The sequence below is a fragment of the Cottoperca gobio genome, chromosome 8 (assembly GCF_900634415.1).
Source record: "Cottoperca gobio chromosome 8, fCotGob3.1, whole genome shotgun sequence".
Taxonomy (NCBI): Eukaryota; Metazoa; Chordata; class Actinopteri; order Perciformes; family Bovichtidae; genus Cottoperca; species Cottoperca gobio.
This window is the reverse complement of record NC_041362.1, coordinates 4,396,707-4,412,264: the sequence shown is the minus strand read 5'-3', so window position 1 is coordinate 4,412,264 and position 15,558 is coordinate 4,396,707. Positions and strand designations below refer to the sequence as shown.

The window sequence follows — 15,558 nt, the reverse complement described above, 5'->3', positions numbered from 1 at the left end:
GAGGAGCAATGCAGATTCTGAGCAAGTCATAGAACAGTGGAGCAGCATGTTACCCGTACAGGGTTACAAGAGGGGTCATGGAAGTTTGTCTATGATTTTTTTTTTTGGGGGGGGGGGGAGATTCTTTGGAAACACAGTATTGCTTGTTTGCAGACGATGTGGTTCTGTTGGCTTCATCGAGCTGTGACCTTCATCACGCACTGGGGGCGGTTATCAGTGGAGATCAAGTCAGTGCCTCAAACTCTGAGACCATGGTCTTCTGCAGTCGAACCGCGGATTGCTTGTGGGAATGTGTTACTGACCCAAGTGAAAAAGTTCAAATATGAAGCGTGAGGTCGACAGGCGGATTGAGGGAGCTCATACGGAAGTCAAATCTTTAAATGTAACATTCAGCCTACATTCCAACCCTCATCTGTGGTCGTGAGGTCGGGACTGAATCAGATAGCAAACGGCTGAAATTAGATTTCTCCGTAGGGTGCCTGGGTCTGCCCTTAGAGATAGGGTAAGGAGCTCAGAGGTCTGGAGGGGGCTCGGATAAGAGCCACTGCTCCTCTGTGTCAAACAGAGACAGGATCAGGATGCATTCCTTTGTGGGTCCAACTGGTAGGAGACCCCAGGGTCGCTGGAGACATTATACATCTCACCTGGCCTCGGTATCCCCCAGGAGGAGCTGGAACAGGTCGCTGGGGGGAGTGACACAGCCCAAGATGGAAGGATGGATGATCTGACTGATGTCCCCTAATCCATAGACATGTGGAGTATGTGTCGAGAAACAGAGCTACTTGGCGTCTATACAGAGTATCAATGTTTGTTTGCTCCCAAACGCCTTTTATGGCGTTTCACAAGCGTGCCAGTTTGTTTTCTAGAACGACAATGTCCCTCATCATTAAACATGTCACCACAGAGAGGACAAATAAGAACTTACTGGATGGTGTTTCGATTTTAACATTTTACTTCAGGGTTCAGCCCTATTTTATACCGTCTATGTGCAGCCTACATTGCTGCATTAGTGCTCCCCCATGAAGCAGATCCTCAGGCAGGGCTCTGCTGGCTGCTCCTGAGTCCCGGCTCAAGACTGAAGGTGACAGATTTCGGTCAAGGTCCATCAGCTCTGGAGCACCCGCCTGAGGATTTGAGCCTTGCATCAGTGACATCTTTTAAATCAATTCACTTATCCTTTAAAAAAAAAAAAGCCTTTTATTATTTATTTATTTTCAACATATCCTGTTTTATATCATCTAAATCCTGAAATGATTTAATCATGCGAGCGCTTGTGGGCGAGGGGTGCTGTACCTTCACCCCGGACCTTTTCAAGCCGACCTAGAGGGTCGCAGCGCTAAAGCCTCCGTTCCATGAAGGGCTCGACCTACGCCGACGAGCAGAAAGCGAACCACTTTAAATGGAAGGGGTGCGCTGGATTTATGACAAGATATATTACTCCAGTATAGTTTTTTGGGAGCGTTGGAAGCCAAAGTCGTACGTTTGGTTTATAGTCTGTAAACACACTTTAAAAACAATCTAATCCAGACATAATACTCATGAATACATCTTTAGCGGTGCTGTAAATGGTAGTTAATCCTTCAGAGAAAGCAGTTTGACAGAAGCCCAGAACAACAAACCCATTTTAACCAATAGTATTTAATGGTTTATGCAACTCTCTGCTAAGGCCCAATCTCCCCCAACAGTACCATTAGGTAAACCAGTCCCTTGCATTTTATTGGCCAAAAATAAATTCAAACATACCTAAATAAATATGTGTGTTTATGGGAGTGGGGGGGGGGGGGGGGGGGGGGGGTCAATCAAAAGCAATAACAGTTCTAATTAAAAGGCAACTTGAAAAACAACAGTTTTCTCCATAAAACTGGTTAAATTGAAAAGTTCTTTAAAAAAATGTAAAAGGGGGTCATCTCTCAACAGCTTCCACTTCATATCAAGGAACACAACTCAAACCAGTCAATATAAAAACGGAGGTGGAACACTGCCACCAGCTGGAAGTTACAAGCTTTGGTCACAGGAGCTGGACGAGGAGACGGGGAATAGTAGCTTCTGTCCCTCCTCGTCACAATCTATCTGGGTCTGGAATTTAAGCGGGGCAGGGGGGATCCCAGAACAGCGGGGGGTTGGGTGACGGTGCCGTAGATATTTAGGGTTCGATACAATAAACAGGCCAGACTGGTTCTGTCAGTTAGGTTCAGGGAGATGAGAACAAACTAAATGTTTGAGCTTGGGGAGTTCAGACTACCTTGGACCAGAATGGCTCATGCATGGGGTGTAATGTGTGAGTGTGTACGGGTGCGAGGCCCTCCGCAGTCCTTTCCATCTGGCCAAGCTGAAGCAGTTCTACACTTTTTATTTTCTCTTTTTTAAAGCAGAAAAGAAAAATCCCAAACACTGAACCCCATTTTTTTTTTTTTTACCAACACAGTGCTAAACCTTACTGCGTTAGTCGTCCAGGGCTTTGACCCCCAGAACAATACCACCCTTTTGAGAAAGGACAGGTAGGCTGGGATGGGTGGACATGAGAGGGATGAAGGGTGACGTGGGTCTCCCTTCCCAACCCCGTCCATGACTCCTCACCCAGCCCTCGCCTTGGTCTGACCCGTTTCTCTTTCTCCTCATGGCAAGGTGGGATGCTGTCTGGAAGGAGGACACAATATGGCGTCGCCCCCACCCCACCCCTTTAAATGGTGCAGTCAGTCAGTTAAGGGGCGTGGGCTCAGTTTGAGGCGCTGCTGTTGGAGGAACTGGATGTGGAGGCCACGGCCATGCCCGAGGTGCCCGAGGAAGCCACTGACTTGCGGATGTGGGGCATGAGGAAGGGGTCACTGGCCAGCTGATGCACATCGATGCGGTCCTCCTTACGGTAGATTAGACAGCGCCTTATAAAGGCCTGGAGAAAGAGAGTGATATTGTAATGACATTACATACATTAAAATAAAAACTATGCATGTGAACATGAGGAGTTACAGTTTAAATAGAGACATAGGGCCGGAGGGTATTCTGGGAGATGAAGATGCTTAGACGTCATGTGAGAGTGTTGTACCTTCGCTTCAGGTGTGACTACTGGTTTAGGGGGAAACTGCACATCTGTTGCCTTCAGTATGGTGTTCTCCTGCAGGATGTCCTGCTGGGATTGGTTGTGGCCGAAGGGCTAAAGAGAAGGAGAACAAGTGTTATTGAACTAAAGGAAGTGAGTAGGAACAATTCAAGTGTTCAGTACAATGTCCAGAATAAAATGTCAATTCAACTTATTTGGTCTAAAAATATATTTTTACATTAAAAATACAATTCATGTAACCAAAGGGAATTCTCCTCATTGCATTCTACAGACTTTATAAATGACTTAACAGCTTAAATATCTTGTTCATGTTGTTCTTCAGTGTGCGTCTCCTACCTTGCGGCCATACAAACACTGGTAGAAGATGACTCCCACAGACCACACATCCACCTTGTTGGAGATTTTGGGTGGTTCCTTCCCGACCACAAAGCACTCCGGGGGCAGGTACCTAAAAAGAGAGAAAGGGAGCCATGTTAATATGAATCAGTTTCAACAGATGTAATTATAGCGTCTAGCTTCAAGGTAGTCGTGACACGAACACGTCTGAAGCGTGCATGTTCTTTGCATTCTCTTGTGAAATGAAACGACAGACTCTACTCTGTGGGAGACATGACGCCGTTAGCCTGGAGGGGCCAGTGTGCCGTCACACAGTAACCATATAGGACACTGCTGTATGTGCCAAGTGTAAACTCATTGCTGCAGCATTTTCCCAAGTGATTCGAAGGGAACTTGTGTTAACAGACATATTAGTTATGTTATGGAATAGTTTGGCAGTGTGCAGCCGGGTTCAAAGCGTTCAATTAGGAAGGCATGAAACCCAATAAAAAAAGGGCAGGTCATTAAACACAAAACATATGATATTTTGTATTACAAGCTATGATGTATTGCTCTCTGGATGGATCTCACCATTTTGTTTTATACCTTCTATTCAATAAAGTTCCTCTGCACAGCAAAACAATGACTTTCTAACGCACTGCGCTGTGGGGAAAGCACTCAGACGTTGAGAAATATTTCAGCCCTGACAACCGGACATAAATTTGACCCTAGAGGATAAACGCTCAGTAGTGAAAATCTTACCAGTATGTCCCTGCTCCCTGTGACGTCAGCTCCATGCCATCCACAGAGTTGTAGCTGTCGTCATCCATGATCTTCGACAGGCCAAAGTCTGTGATCTTGATCTCCCCGCAGGCAGTGCCGTTCACCAGAAGGATATTACCTGAGCAGGGGGGGGGGAAAGGATTTACAGATATCAAAGAAAATGTCTGCGTAGTTGAAAATCTTCCCATCATCACTAATGTAGCTGCAGTCGTTCATTTGAAGTAACCGTGTGTAAGTAAACTGAAACAAGATGATACGAGCTCTTAGAGACCCACCAGGTTTAAGGTCGTAGTGGATAATGGGCGGTCTGATCTCATTGAGGTACTTCAGAGCGTTAACAATCTGCATGATGATGGAGCGCCCCTCTTTCTCTGACATAAGCTTGTGCTGCTTCAGGTAGAAGTCCAAGTCATTGCCCTCGCAGTACTCCAGGACCGTGCAGAACCTGCTCGGGAATAAGGGGAACTTTGTTTATCCACATCACAAGTATACATTTTGAAAAGGACGTTTGTTTAAAAAGGAAAATACTTACGAGTCAGTGTCGAGCGAAAAGTAGTCGTAGAGTTTAACTATTCGTGGATGGTCCAGCTCTTTATGGATTCTATATTCTCTGCACGCGTGTCTAAAACAAAAGAGCATTTCAACATTTACACCAATCATTTGAAAAGTGGATTACACACAGTGAAGGTTATGGCTTCATGAATAATGCACAGGACATTTGAAATATAAAAAAGGACTCACTTGTGATAGTTTTCCTTCTTCTCATCCCTCCAGTTCTTGTTTAACTGGTGGATTTTGACCGCAACATACCTTTGCTCTGTTAAGTCGAAGGCCTGGAAAATAAATGTCTCACATTAGTGAGGAACTGCATTTGTCATGACTTGTTTTAACTGCAGTGAGGCTCCTGCTTCACATTAAAAGGCTGAGGCCATTCATCATGTTCACAGCGATCACAGCCGATTCTTACTCTCACATTCTGGGATCATCATTTATTTTTGAACTGTTGATGATTTCAACTGAGAGTAATAAAAACACACATCCTCATATTTTCCAAAGTCTGTACAGCAGAGGCACTTCAGACAATGGTCACAATCTTTGACGTGACTTCAATCTACTCGCAACATGACTTTAAAAGCAGCAGAAATTGTATATGATTGTACCAAATTGTGCAAGTTTGTAGAACAACTAATTACAGAGTGCTAATGCTGCCTGTTCTCCATGCACAAACAGAAACTGGGACGTCTTCATAGTGCATGAACTAGTATCAGAAGGTTTCTCTCACCTTGTAAACTTCACTGAAACCTCCCCGTCCGAGTAAATAGAGAAGCAGGTATCGGTCATTTAGCGTAGGGTGATCTTTGAATCTGAACAGGGTGAGAAACAGTTCAAGTTGTGTAAATGAGACATCAGTGCAGACAAACGAGGAAAGGACCAGAGAGGGAGAAACCGTACTGAGAATTATCCTCGTTGTGAATCCTTTTCAGCTCTCGGATGTGCAGGTTCCGCACTCGTTCCAACCTCTCCAACTCCGCCTGGATTTCTGCCTCCTCCTGCGAAGGACGGCAAAACAACATCAAAACCTGTGCAGCTGACAAAACAACTAAACAAAACAAACAGATCACAATAAGTAGACTTTACCTTCTTAAGATGGCCTAGTCTTAGCTTAAAGATTTCCTCTTGTTCGTGGTACTCGGCCTGTGATAACCTGCAAGGACACAGAACAAAACTCAGTGCAACTTCCGACATGCGTGCAAAGGGAGAAAAACAGCTGGAATGAGAGAGAAGATGAATCACAAACAAAAGCATCGTACGCTTCACTTTCTGTTCCATTGGTTTTGCTTTTGCGTTTGTTTTGCTCCAGGCTTGGAGGTGGAGTCTGGACCATGGAGGGCGGTTTGCGTTTGGCCAGCAGCTTCCTCTGTCTTTCAATGTCCTCTCGCTGGGAATTTATTCTTTCTTGTTGCCTGAAAACAGAGGACACATTGCAATGACATAAAGACCGTATGCATGCATCATCAGTTTGTGTCTGACCTCAATGTGAAGATTGTTTGAGTAGCAAAAAAAACATTTTCACTTCCATCGATATCTGTGTAATACCAAACTGAGCTGTGTCATTCATTTCATATTTTAAATCATGAAAGTTCTCACTTGATAAGGTTTTGGAAGGCATATCCATCCGTCCACTGCTCAGTGAAAGACGCTCCATGTCTCACTGTGGTGAAGTGACCCAGTCGAAGCCGGTCCTGCATGCTTTTGTCCCGGCACGCCATCTTCTCCTGCTTGGACTGGAGGAAGGGCAGAGAAATGCAGACATCAGACGTGGTCCTAAATAAGGGCTTCTAAAACTAGCTCATGTCAAAAGCTCACAATGAATCCCTCACTTTGGACTCTAATAGCTTAAAATAAGTCACAGTGCTATTAGACAAACGTACTTTTTCAATCAGCAGCTTCTTAGACATGGTCACACACTTATTTAAGCGCTCCTTGTATCGTTCAAGCATCCTCTGCTGTTCATCAATCTGTCTCCTCAGATCACAGTTTGCCTGGAGCAGAACATACAAACGCGCAGGAAAAAAGGTCAGGTAAAAAGAATTAACAAAACGTTAACTTGTGTATACACGTACAGACAGAAGGAATGTGTGCACTCTAACATGCCTCGAGTGAAAAACCAAGACAGAGAATATGATATTTTGAAAAACCATCCAAAAGGGCAAAGTAGTAGGGATGAAATGTAATGAGATTAGTACCCGCAGCAAATCGTCTATTCGGCCCTCCTTCTTCTCCAGGTCAGAGTTCTTGTTGTTCTCCATTGCTGTTAGTTTCTCTATAGTAAGGTCAGACTACAGGGTACAGTGAGCACAAAAACAGTGTTTATGTTAATGGTGGATCATTCTGTATCAGGGAACAATGTAGTACAACAAGTAGTCCCATCTAACAAACTCTTCCAGTTGCTTATTTGTTTTCAGTTGCAAATGTATTTATTTATATGCCAATTATATATCACACCTGCTTATTGACTACTAATAAGAGTTCAATGAGCCTGATGGCATGTCAAGTACCTGTGTGGCTTTGTGGAGCATGTGAAGAGAAGCAGGCTTCAGTGAGCACGTCGAGTGCTCCGTGTTGACCGAGTTTACGGAGGAGGGGCTTCCCTGCTGCACCTGGGGAGGCAGAAACATTCATCCAATAAAAACATTACAGAGACAGAGGGTGTCCTAATGTGTGGATTTTAATCACATTTAGGAATCTATGGAGAATCTATGGAGACCTGCAGCTGCCGGTCGTCACGCAACATGAGGACAATCTGGCAAAAATACATTTGCATGAAATTCTGACTAGAAACTGTCGACCAGGGGTCGGGAACCTTTTTGGCTGGGAGAGCCATAAAAGCCAAATATTTTTAAATGTATTTCCTTGAGAGCCATATATTTAATAAAATGGAGTTTTAAGTATATCACGTCTCCGAGTACTAAAAGCGCTATCAGCGTTTCCCCTACCACTGTCTGGAAAATAATAATCAAACACTAAAAAGGTGAGTGCAACAGGTTAATCTCGACTTCTTTTCTTTAAACATTTGACGACCGGCTTGTCCATTTATTTATATCAGCATATCAATTTCTGCAATATGTTCTACTTCATTATTGCGGCTTTTGTAGGAACATTTTACAGAAGTGTGTTTGAATCTGTAGAATTATTGGCCACATCAGTTTCTTCCCACCTGTAAACAAATTTGACCTCTTGATGTAAATAACTTGCGTGGAAGAGAGAATGACAGGAAACGGAGGTAAGAGATATAAAAAAATTAATAAAAAAGGCACGAGTCAGATCAAAGAGCAAACATGCTCACCGTGACAGGGGGGTTGGAGAGGGAGTGTTGTGGGGAAGAGCGGACCACTGGTGGAATTCCCCTGGCAGGGCTGGTACCAGGACCGCTACCTCCCGCAAACTGACAGACACGTAAAAGAGAGAAGAAAGCAGTTCAATGAAAGGGGGGGGGTTAGAAAGTAAGTACGAAAAGTTAATACTGAAGCATTTTAGAGCTCACAAGCTTTGCTGGATACACACAAAGAAACCGAAAACTTTTCTGCCACTCACCTCAAAATAATCACTAATTTTATGTCCCCTTGCACCTGCTTTTCCTAAAAGAGAGACAACGGGAGTTCAGAAAGAGAAGCTGATGTTTGGGACACACGAGTATCATAACAGTGGAACACGCTTACCTTGGCTGCCGTCAAAATGGTCTGCTTTCCGTTTTCTCACTCTCTGCTCATTTGCTTTTTTCTCAGGAGTCTGTCAGGAAAGTATTGTGAATCCACCGCATGTTTAATAGAGCAACAACAAAGGAGATGTTTGGCTTAAAATATGCTGTTTGTTTGTAACGGAGACTAACCTCTAGCTCTTTGTCGCTGAGCGAGCCTACACTGCATAGACTCTGATTGGATGACTCATTTTGGTTCTGGCCGGAGCCCTGTTAAAATGAGGTAAAAATACATGAAGCACAAGGAGCAATTAAATACAAAAGATGCACAAGATTTATTCAGAGAAGTGTATCTTCAAATGTGTGCCCATGCACATGTTGTGTATGCATGCAGTAGTGAGAGAGTTAGAAAACGGAGTAAAATGGGTGAGAAACAGAGAAGGGATGCGGAGGTTTGGCTAAATACTGTCATCATTAACTTCCCACTGAATCTAGACCTGCATCAGCCATAACGCCGGTTCCCTAGGTGATGCCTGTCAGTCAAATGAAGTCACATCAAAATTCAGCAGGCACTGTCCAATCAGGGAGAGATACTTAGTCATTCAGAGCACACGAGAGCTCTCTCACTGAACCCTCCTAAAATGGCTGAACATTAGGCATGCTGCTGGGGATGTATTCCTCCCTCTGTCTGTCACCTTTAGATAATGTCATCCATTTTTCTCCTGTTGACCAGGGTGAGCCGATTTTTATTCACCTCCCTCTGGAGAAAGCCATTGAAAGAGGCTTTGCTTGATTTAAGAATGGCAGCTTGTTTTTACCCCTTGTTTAATACTAAATTCACTTTCCAACTATTTTAGTAGACCCTCTCTGTTCCATTACCAAAAGGTTTGCTCGCCCTTTGTCCTCAGAAGATAACAATGTCCCTTTCTTTTATACCAACTCAGTGATAACAGGTCTGGTCAAGGTCAAGAATAAAACTCTACACTGCTCTGACATTAAAAGGGCTTTCATGCCACCAACCCATAATTCTTCAGTCATTTGTTGACACACTTCTCTCTCACTTCCCCCCTACACACATTGCATCTCTTGTCATCCTGGGTGGCTGTGGCATGATGCCTTAGCGAGAGCCGCCATTTTCTCTGCGGCAGCAGCCATGCCATGCTCTGGGATCAGCTCTGCCTATGGCTGGCACGGGGCCCACTCCTGGCGCTGACTCTCGCTTCCTAACTGTTCCAAGATCACCTTCCACAAAGACGGCTCAATCCATGTAGCAAGTAAGAGGGTGGAAAGCTAAACGCTGCCTCCACTCACACCTGGTCAAGAACTATTTCTGCATTCCTCCTCTGCCTTCACTCCTCCTCCCCCTACCACCCCTGTCCTGTCTATAGCCTTTTTGGCAGGCATCACCACTTGCATATGCAGCCTCTACATCATGAGCCAGGGAGAGATGCCATATCACACCAGCCAAAAAACACAGACACAGCTCAACCTTCTCCAGAGACAGACAAAGAAAAGGAGTGGGGCCAAGCTTGTCCAGGCCAAACACAAGAATGATACTGAGGCAGATTGAGACAAAGAAAGGAAGAGATTCACAAAAATCTGCGATTATAAACACGTTGACAGGAGATCGTTCTCCTGCTTCACCTCAGCGGCATTGCTGTAACACAAACCTTAGCTACGCCGACCCCAGTGAAGCGAGCCTCCAACAGTTCCTGCCGTCGGGGGTCGAGGCTGTGCAGTTCTTCCATCATGGCTGCAGAGACAAGAGCAGAGATTAAGGAAGGTGTTGTGGTGTCTGGTATATTCAACTGGGAGTGACGGATCACGGTTTCAAAAGGCATTAGTTGTGATGAGTCATGGCTGTTTTTAGCTATAAGGATGTGGAAAATTCCTGTTCTGAGTCATCAATAAGCCTGACAATAATGTTTTCCACTATCATGCATGTAAAGCAAACACCAGCCATACAACTGGAGTACTCACATCACTAAAATGCACACAAATATAGCCAATATGGGATACTAAACATGCATCAAAGACCAGATGTGTAAAGTCATTGCCTGCCATAATATAGCATCATGTGATAACACCCTGGCCTAAGTTACATGGCGCTGGAGTTATGAAAGGTCACTAATGGAGGGACTGCCAAGTATACTCACAGCAATGGAAAAGGCCACAATAGACAATAAGTGTCCAGCTTGTGCAAAGGTTAACGTTTGAGTTACACGCCCAACACAGACTGCCATGTCTGTTATCTATAACTTGTATACATTACAGTGATAGTATAACCTACATAATTAGTGTCCATTTAGGGATAAATACTAGTCATTATGTCGGTGTAACTTTATTAGTGATAGAGTTTGTTGACTTAGCTAACATAACGATTTGAAACATCATCAGTGATCAGCGAAGTAGCTAGCTAACATTGGATAAACGAGCTAACAAGCCTACTGATGTTGGCCATCACTTAGCTAGCATTGCAATCTAAGAGCTAACTGTTAACGTTAGCTAGTAACATTAGATCTGATTGAGTCGAATAACGTGCCCAAACAAAACAAATAGTAAATGATATTGGCATTTAAACAGTCGTCTGTTTAGATAAAGACTCAGGGGGGAAACATAACTACTGTCCGCAACAGTTACATTATTTTATAAACACACGTTAGATAGCTAGCGTTAGCTAGCCAACAGGCTAGCGTTAACTCGTCTGTCAAAAAGAAGCATCCTCTCGGTTTTGTGTTGTCAGCTGATGGTGGCATGACGCCTGGACTCACTGTATAAATAAGTGTTCGACAACCTAACGAAATACTTACTGCAATTTAATATTTTCTCGGTCCTCCGGAGGGCCTGAAACCGTCCCCGTTGTTTCCCCGTTGCTCGGCAGACCCTCCCAGGCTAGGCCGCATCCACAGCCGCGTCCCTCGCGTGCTGACTGTTAACGATCGAGACACTGGAGTGGGCGGTGTAGCTCAAGGTAGACGACGGTGGATTCCCTCGGAGGCCTCGACAACTCCGGGTATCCCAAACCCGCCTTGCTGTGCACCTTAGGCGGGGATCCCCATTTCATCCCTCTCACCGAGGACCATACCGTGTCTATGTCGGGTATATCTCCTTTCACACAATGGCGACCCTCGAAATTGTGCGATTTTCCACCAGGTATAAATGATATCTTTAAACTAGCGTTACCCCTATCTTTTTCTCCCCCGGTGGTGAGATCAATTTCGGGTCCTGGCTTTCAGCTCGATCAAAACAAAGTTCGGCTCCAGTCGCCTTCCTCGCCGCAGGGAAGAAACCATCTGTTTCGGAAGTTGTGATGTAGCAGGCGTTTCAGTTGAATCCGGATCGATTCGGTTCGGTTCTCATGTTTTTACAATGTAAACAATAATCAGTAAAATCTCATATTTTCTCGTGAGATTGTTCAAGTATTTTCACCTTCGTTCAGTCCACGCCTGCCCCAAATCTCTTGTCTGGACCAATGGCAATTCCCTCTGGGTGCAATACAATTTACCAGCGCCCACCCAGTCAACCACCAACATGATCACTTATCAGAAAGTTGCCATTCCCATGATGTTCACACACTGAATTAAGTACATGGATCATGAAGTAACTGATTAATTTGTTACACTAAACACTTTTTAAAAGCATCTTTGAAATAAACAGATTTTTATTAATTGTTTTTGCAATGTATAAAAATGTCATGAGGTTATCTCAGAAAATTATTCTATTTATTAAAAAACAGAATCTGGCAGAATAGAAACATTTCAACAGGGGTACCCAGCCCGTTCTTAGATTACTGAAGTCATCAGCACAACATTGCAAATCAGCACCATCACAAACCCTAGCTGTAAAACAACTCCATCAACACTATGGCAGCTGAGATAGTGTAAAGGTATTTTCAACATTTGACTATCCAGCTGCATCCCCTTTATCACGATCACAATAGAGCCAGCACCGCCTTGATTTGAGCTCCAAGTTTCAGCTTGGTCAGGTCAAGCCAGGCGGGTTCTCCCCTCGGTTTCTCCCCTCGGTTTCAGCCCTGCGTCTCAAGTGGCTCAGGTAGAGCCTTGCGGTACTTGCACTGGATCCACACCCTGTACATGGTGAGCTGTTTGCCCCGATTCACCTGGAGCCTTCTGTCCACAAGGTTCTGCACCTTTTCAAGCCCTGCCTCAGTGAACATCTCATGGAGATGATCTGAAGTAGACAAACATATTTTAATAAATTTGGCAAATAATCCCAATAAATCTGTATTAGTCTTTTTTTTTTTACCTTGAGTAAAGAAATACACTCTTGTTCCATCACCTCGGACATAAAAGTTTTCTGACAGACACCTTCCTAAAAGAAGTAAAAAGGGACACAACATTATTCTACAACAAATTGCAGACATGTGTTTGCAGTACATTAGAAGCACGGCATATGGACCCACAGTCTGACAGGTCTATGCAGCCAGACTTACTGTTACTATTTACATTAAGTGTGGTCTATAATATTCTTTAACATATTTAAGTCGTTTAAAATGGCAAACACAGAAAGTTACTTTGGTGAGATCTAACGCAATAGTCCATTTTGAGTAAAACAAGGCTAAACACGAGTAATAAGACATGAAGACCTTTCTGGATCTGGAAGTTCTGAACAGCTGTAGCCTCGCTAAACTCCCGCCGGACTAACCTTTTTTGAATCGAAGCTGTGCCATATCGTAGCGTCCGTAGTCTCTGAGTAGCATCACTCCCCCAGGCTTCAGCAGCCGCGCTAACCTACTGATGGATGCCTGCATCCTGAGACAGGGTGAAACTTTAACACAGTGCTATATCCAATAAACACCGAGTGAAAACCGAAAAGAAGAAGAGCAGAGAAAGAAGTTCATACTTGTTGGGATGCAATGCTGATAACACAAAGATTAGCACTATAACATCAAGGGTTCCATCGGGGACGGGGTAATTGGCTTCCACGTCACTCAAGTCATGAACAAAGGCAAAGCAGCGCTCGGGGTCGTACTCTGGATTAATCTGAAGACAAGAAAAGCAATATTAATTCATCAGTTAGCCCACAACCCCCAGAGATGAATACATGAACACATCCTCCTTTCTTTAATCCCATCTCACCTTGACTAGCTCCACAGCAGTGCTGGAGAAATCACAGCAGTAAACAAAGAGTCCCGGGTCACTGTAAAGAGCAACGGTGCAGTTATTCCTTTACGTGCACATCATAACAGTATTAGTCAAACATGGCTTGAAACGACACGTCGATGCTTCGACTGCACTTACTTGTTGGTCTTCAGTATTGGAAAAACGGTATTGCCAACACCGCAGCCAACCTGTCCAATAAACATGGATTAATATAGCATTTATGTTGTTTCAATGTCATTCCAGTTTGCCCTCCATGTCAAACACCGATACATATAGTAGCAAAGTGTGTTGACGGGGAATTAATCCTGAGAAAAAGATTGATGAAATTACTAGAAAATGCATTTCTAAAATACGTTTCTTCATAAGTGAGACGATGAAGGCTGGATATTTCTTTATTGTGTTGCTCTTTAGTAAACGGATAAACAGACAGATAACAGAACAGTGCATGATTCACTTGTATATTAATCTCTCACCTCCATAATGCGATATTTGGCAGAGGAGCCAGGGATGTCTCCATCAGTGGGAGACAAAACCGCAACTTCCCTTCTTTGTTCTTGATCAAGACAATCCCGCGAACCGTCGTCTGCGCCGGAGACCTCGAGATGGGACTCGTGGTCGAGGCGACACTGTGGGGACAACTCTGGGAACTCTGTGAAGAGCCAGTGACGGTCTTTGAAGAAACGATTCTCATGGATTGTGTAAAAACCATTCCAGAACTCATTTGCCCGGCTGTCGTATTCCTCTGAAAACAAAAGAGTAAAGCGGTAAAGAGTTTAAAGTCATAATATACACATTAATCACATAAAAATGTAATGCATAAACAACATAGAGTAATGCTGTCATACTGTGATGTTCATGTGTATGATGCAACAACAGCACTACCTTGTTTCTCTACAGGTAGTGGCTGATTGTTTTCGGAGACTTTCTTCTTAGCAGACGCCTCTTGTTCCTCAGTCCACTCCACATTGTCCCTGTAGTGGGTGAAGTGATGCGGTGAATAGCAGCGCAGAAACACTTGTCAATCCTAACATACTTAAAATTAAAAGGTTTTCTTGTGGTGTACAGATGGGGAACACGATAATCAGGACATCCAATACTTTATATCTTTAGACTGTCAATGTGGGTGAGGTAAAACTGACACAAAAAAGAGACTTCAGGTATATTGTTCATTTGGACAACAGAATAGAGTAATAGTTCTAGATATCATAATTGTATCCACATATGATTATTGGAATTACATTATATTATTATTTAATGGCCAGTTATAGGATCAGATCAGGTCGCTCCTAAATAACAGCTTTAACATTTACTTATTATTGGATACAATCAATTCCTGCAAAAGACCACAATGTAACACTAATGTAAGTAATGATAAAGCTTCAGCCAGGGGGGACACTGGCTCTGACAGAGATGCGCACCAAACAGCTGTCTTCCCTTTTGGGTTTCTGGAATAAATGACCCACCACGCGTTGTGCTGGAAGACCTGCCGCGGGTCTGTGAGGAAGCGTGTCCCGAACTTAGGTCTCTTCTCATCCGCGGGGGTAGAACCTGGCAGGATAAGCCCTGTTTCGCTGCTGCCTTCCTCCACACCGACCACGGCATGGGGCGCCGCCATGTTCTAATGATGCGGCGGAAGAGGGGCAGTGCTGCGTTCAGGACCAATCGGTCATATTGCAATTAAGAAGAATAATAGAAATACAACTTAGTATTTCGAAATGTTGATGAAATAGATTCAATGTATTTAGAAGATGCTAAGTATGTTTGTTTTTTGACTCACACTTTCTAACTCGAGGCACATTTCCCAGTTATCTTTCCCCCCCCTACAATGTTGTTGCCAAAGCACAATAAACAAATAAAACAATAAACTACAAGAAAACAGAGTTTGTGAACAATAACTAAAATGTCAACACAAATGTCGTTTCTTTAAAATTATTCATATATTTGCTGCATATGTAACATGTTGTAAAATTAAAACAAATATTTACCTTATTTCCTGATTCTTTTCTTACTTTATCATTTATTTAGTCATTTTTTGTTTATTATTGCTATCGCTCGCTTGCTTGGATGTTTTTATTGTTGTG

The 15,558-nt window shown here is 43.6% G+C and overlaps 2 protein-coding genes across 4 annotated transcripts; both read right to left on the bottom strand.

The window, feature by feature from the left end:
- Positions 1-934: 934 nt before the first annotated feature.
- tlk2 (tousled-like kinase 2) lies at positions 935-11,865 on the bottom strand. Of its 3 annotated transcripts, none has more exons than XM_029437591.1 (21): positions 11,165-11,865; positions 10,025-10,107; positions 8,547-8,624; positions 8,377-8,446; positions 8,252-8,295; positions 8,004-8,102; positions 7,216-7,317; positions 6,904-6,996; positions 6,589-6,699; positions 6,305-6,441; positions 5,968-6,120; positions 5,795-5,861; positions 5,609-5,706; positions 5,439-5,520; positions 4,898-4,989; positions 4,689-4,778; positions 4,432-4,601; positions 4,136-4,274; positions 3,395-3,506; positions 3,044-3,151; positions 935-2,890 (listed from the first exon to the last, which is right to left on the bottom strand). In XM_029437591.1, the coding sequence occupies exons 2-21, from the start codon at positions 10,103-10,105 to the stop codon at positions 2,717-2,719; spliced, it is 2,100 nt and encodes a 699-aa protein (XP_029293451.1). In that variant the 5' UTR covers positions 10,106-10,107; positions 11,165-11,865; the 3' UTR covers positions 935-2,716. The 3 variants fall into 3 exon arrangements, with proteins under 3 accessions (XP_029293451.1, XP_029293452.1, XP_029293453.1); XM_029437592.1 differs by lacking the exon at positions 11,165-11,865 and adding an exon at positions 10,511-10,529; XM_029437593.1 differs by lacking the exon at positions 8,004-8,102.
- A 194-nt stretch (positions 11,866-12,059) lies between these two features.
- Positions 12,060-15,123, bottom strand: mettl2a (methyltransferase 2A, methylcytidine). Its single transcript, XM_029437630.1, has 9 exons — positions 14,941-15,123; positions 14,360-14,448; positions 13,951-14,219; positions 13,616-13,665; positions 13,454-13,514; positions 13,218-13,357; positions 13,020-13,126; positions 12,621-12,686; positions 12,060-12,545 (listed from the first exon to the last, which is right to left on the bottom strand). The coding sequence occupies exons 1-9, from the start codon at positions 15,090-15,092 to the stop codon at positions 12,382-12,384; spliced, it is 1,098 nt and encodes a 365-aa protein (XP_029293490.1). The 5' UTR covers positions 15,093-15,123; the 3' UTR covers positions 12,060-12,381.
- Between the last annotated feature and the right edge of the window lie 435 nt (positions 15,124-15,558).

Bases quoted from the DNA above. Each gene is read 5' to 3' on its own strand.
- tlk2 (XM_029437591.1), bottom strand. From the start codon at position 10,105: ATGATGGAAGAACTGCACAGCCTCGACCCCCGACGGCAGGAACTGTTG. The intron at 5,862-5,967 runs GTACGATGCTTT...GTGTCCTTGCAG, and splicing joins AATGGAACAGAAAGTGAAGC to GTTATCACAGGCCGAGTACC. The intron at 5,707-5,794 runs GTAAAGTCTACT...CGTCCTTCGCAG, and splicing joins GACTAGGCCATCTTAAGAAG to GAGGAGGCAGAAATCCAGGC.
- mettl2a (XM_029437630.1), bottom strand. From the start codon at position 15,092: ATGGCGGCGCCCCATGCCGTGGTCGGTGTGGAGGAAGGCAGCAGCGAA. The intron at 14,220-14,359 runs GTAGTGCTGTTG...TTTTGTTTTCAG, and splicing joins ACTACCTGTAGAGAAACAAG to AGGAATACGACAGCCGGGCA. The intron at 12,546-12,620 runs GTAAAAAAAAAA...TGTCTACTTCAG, and splicing joins AGTGTATTTCTTTACTCAAG to ATCATCTCCATGAGATGTTC.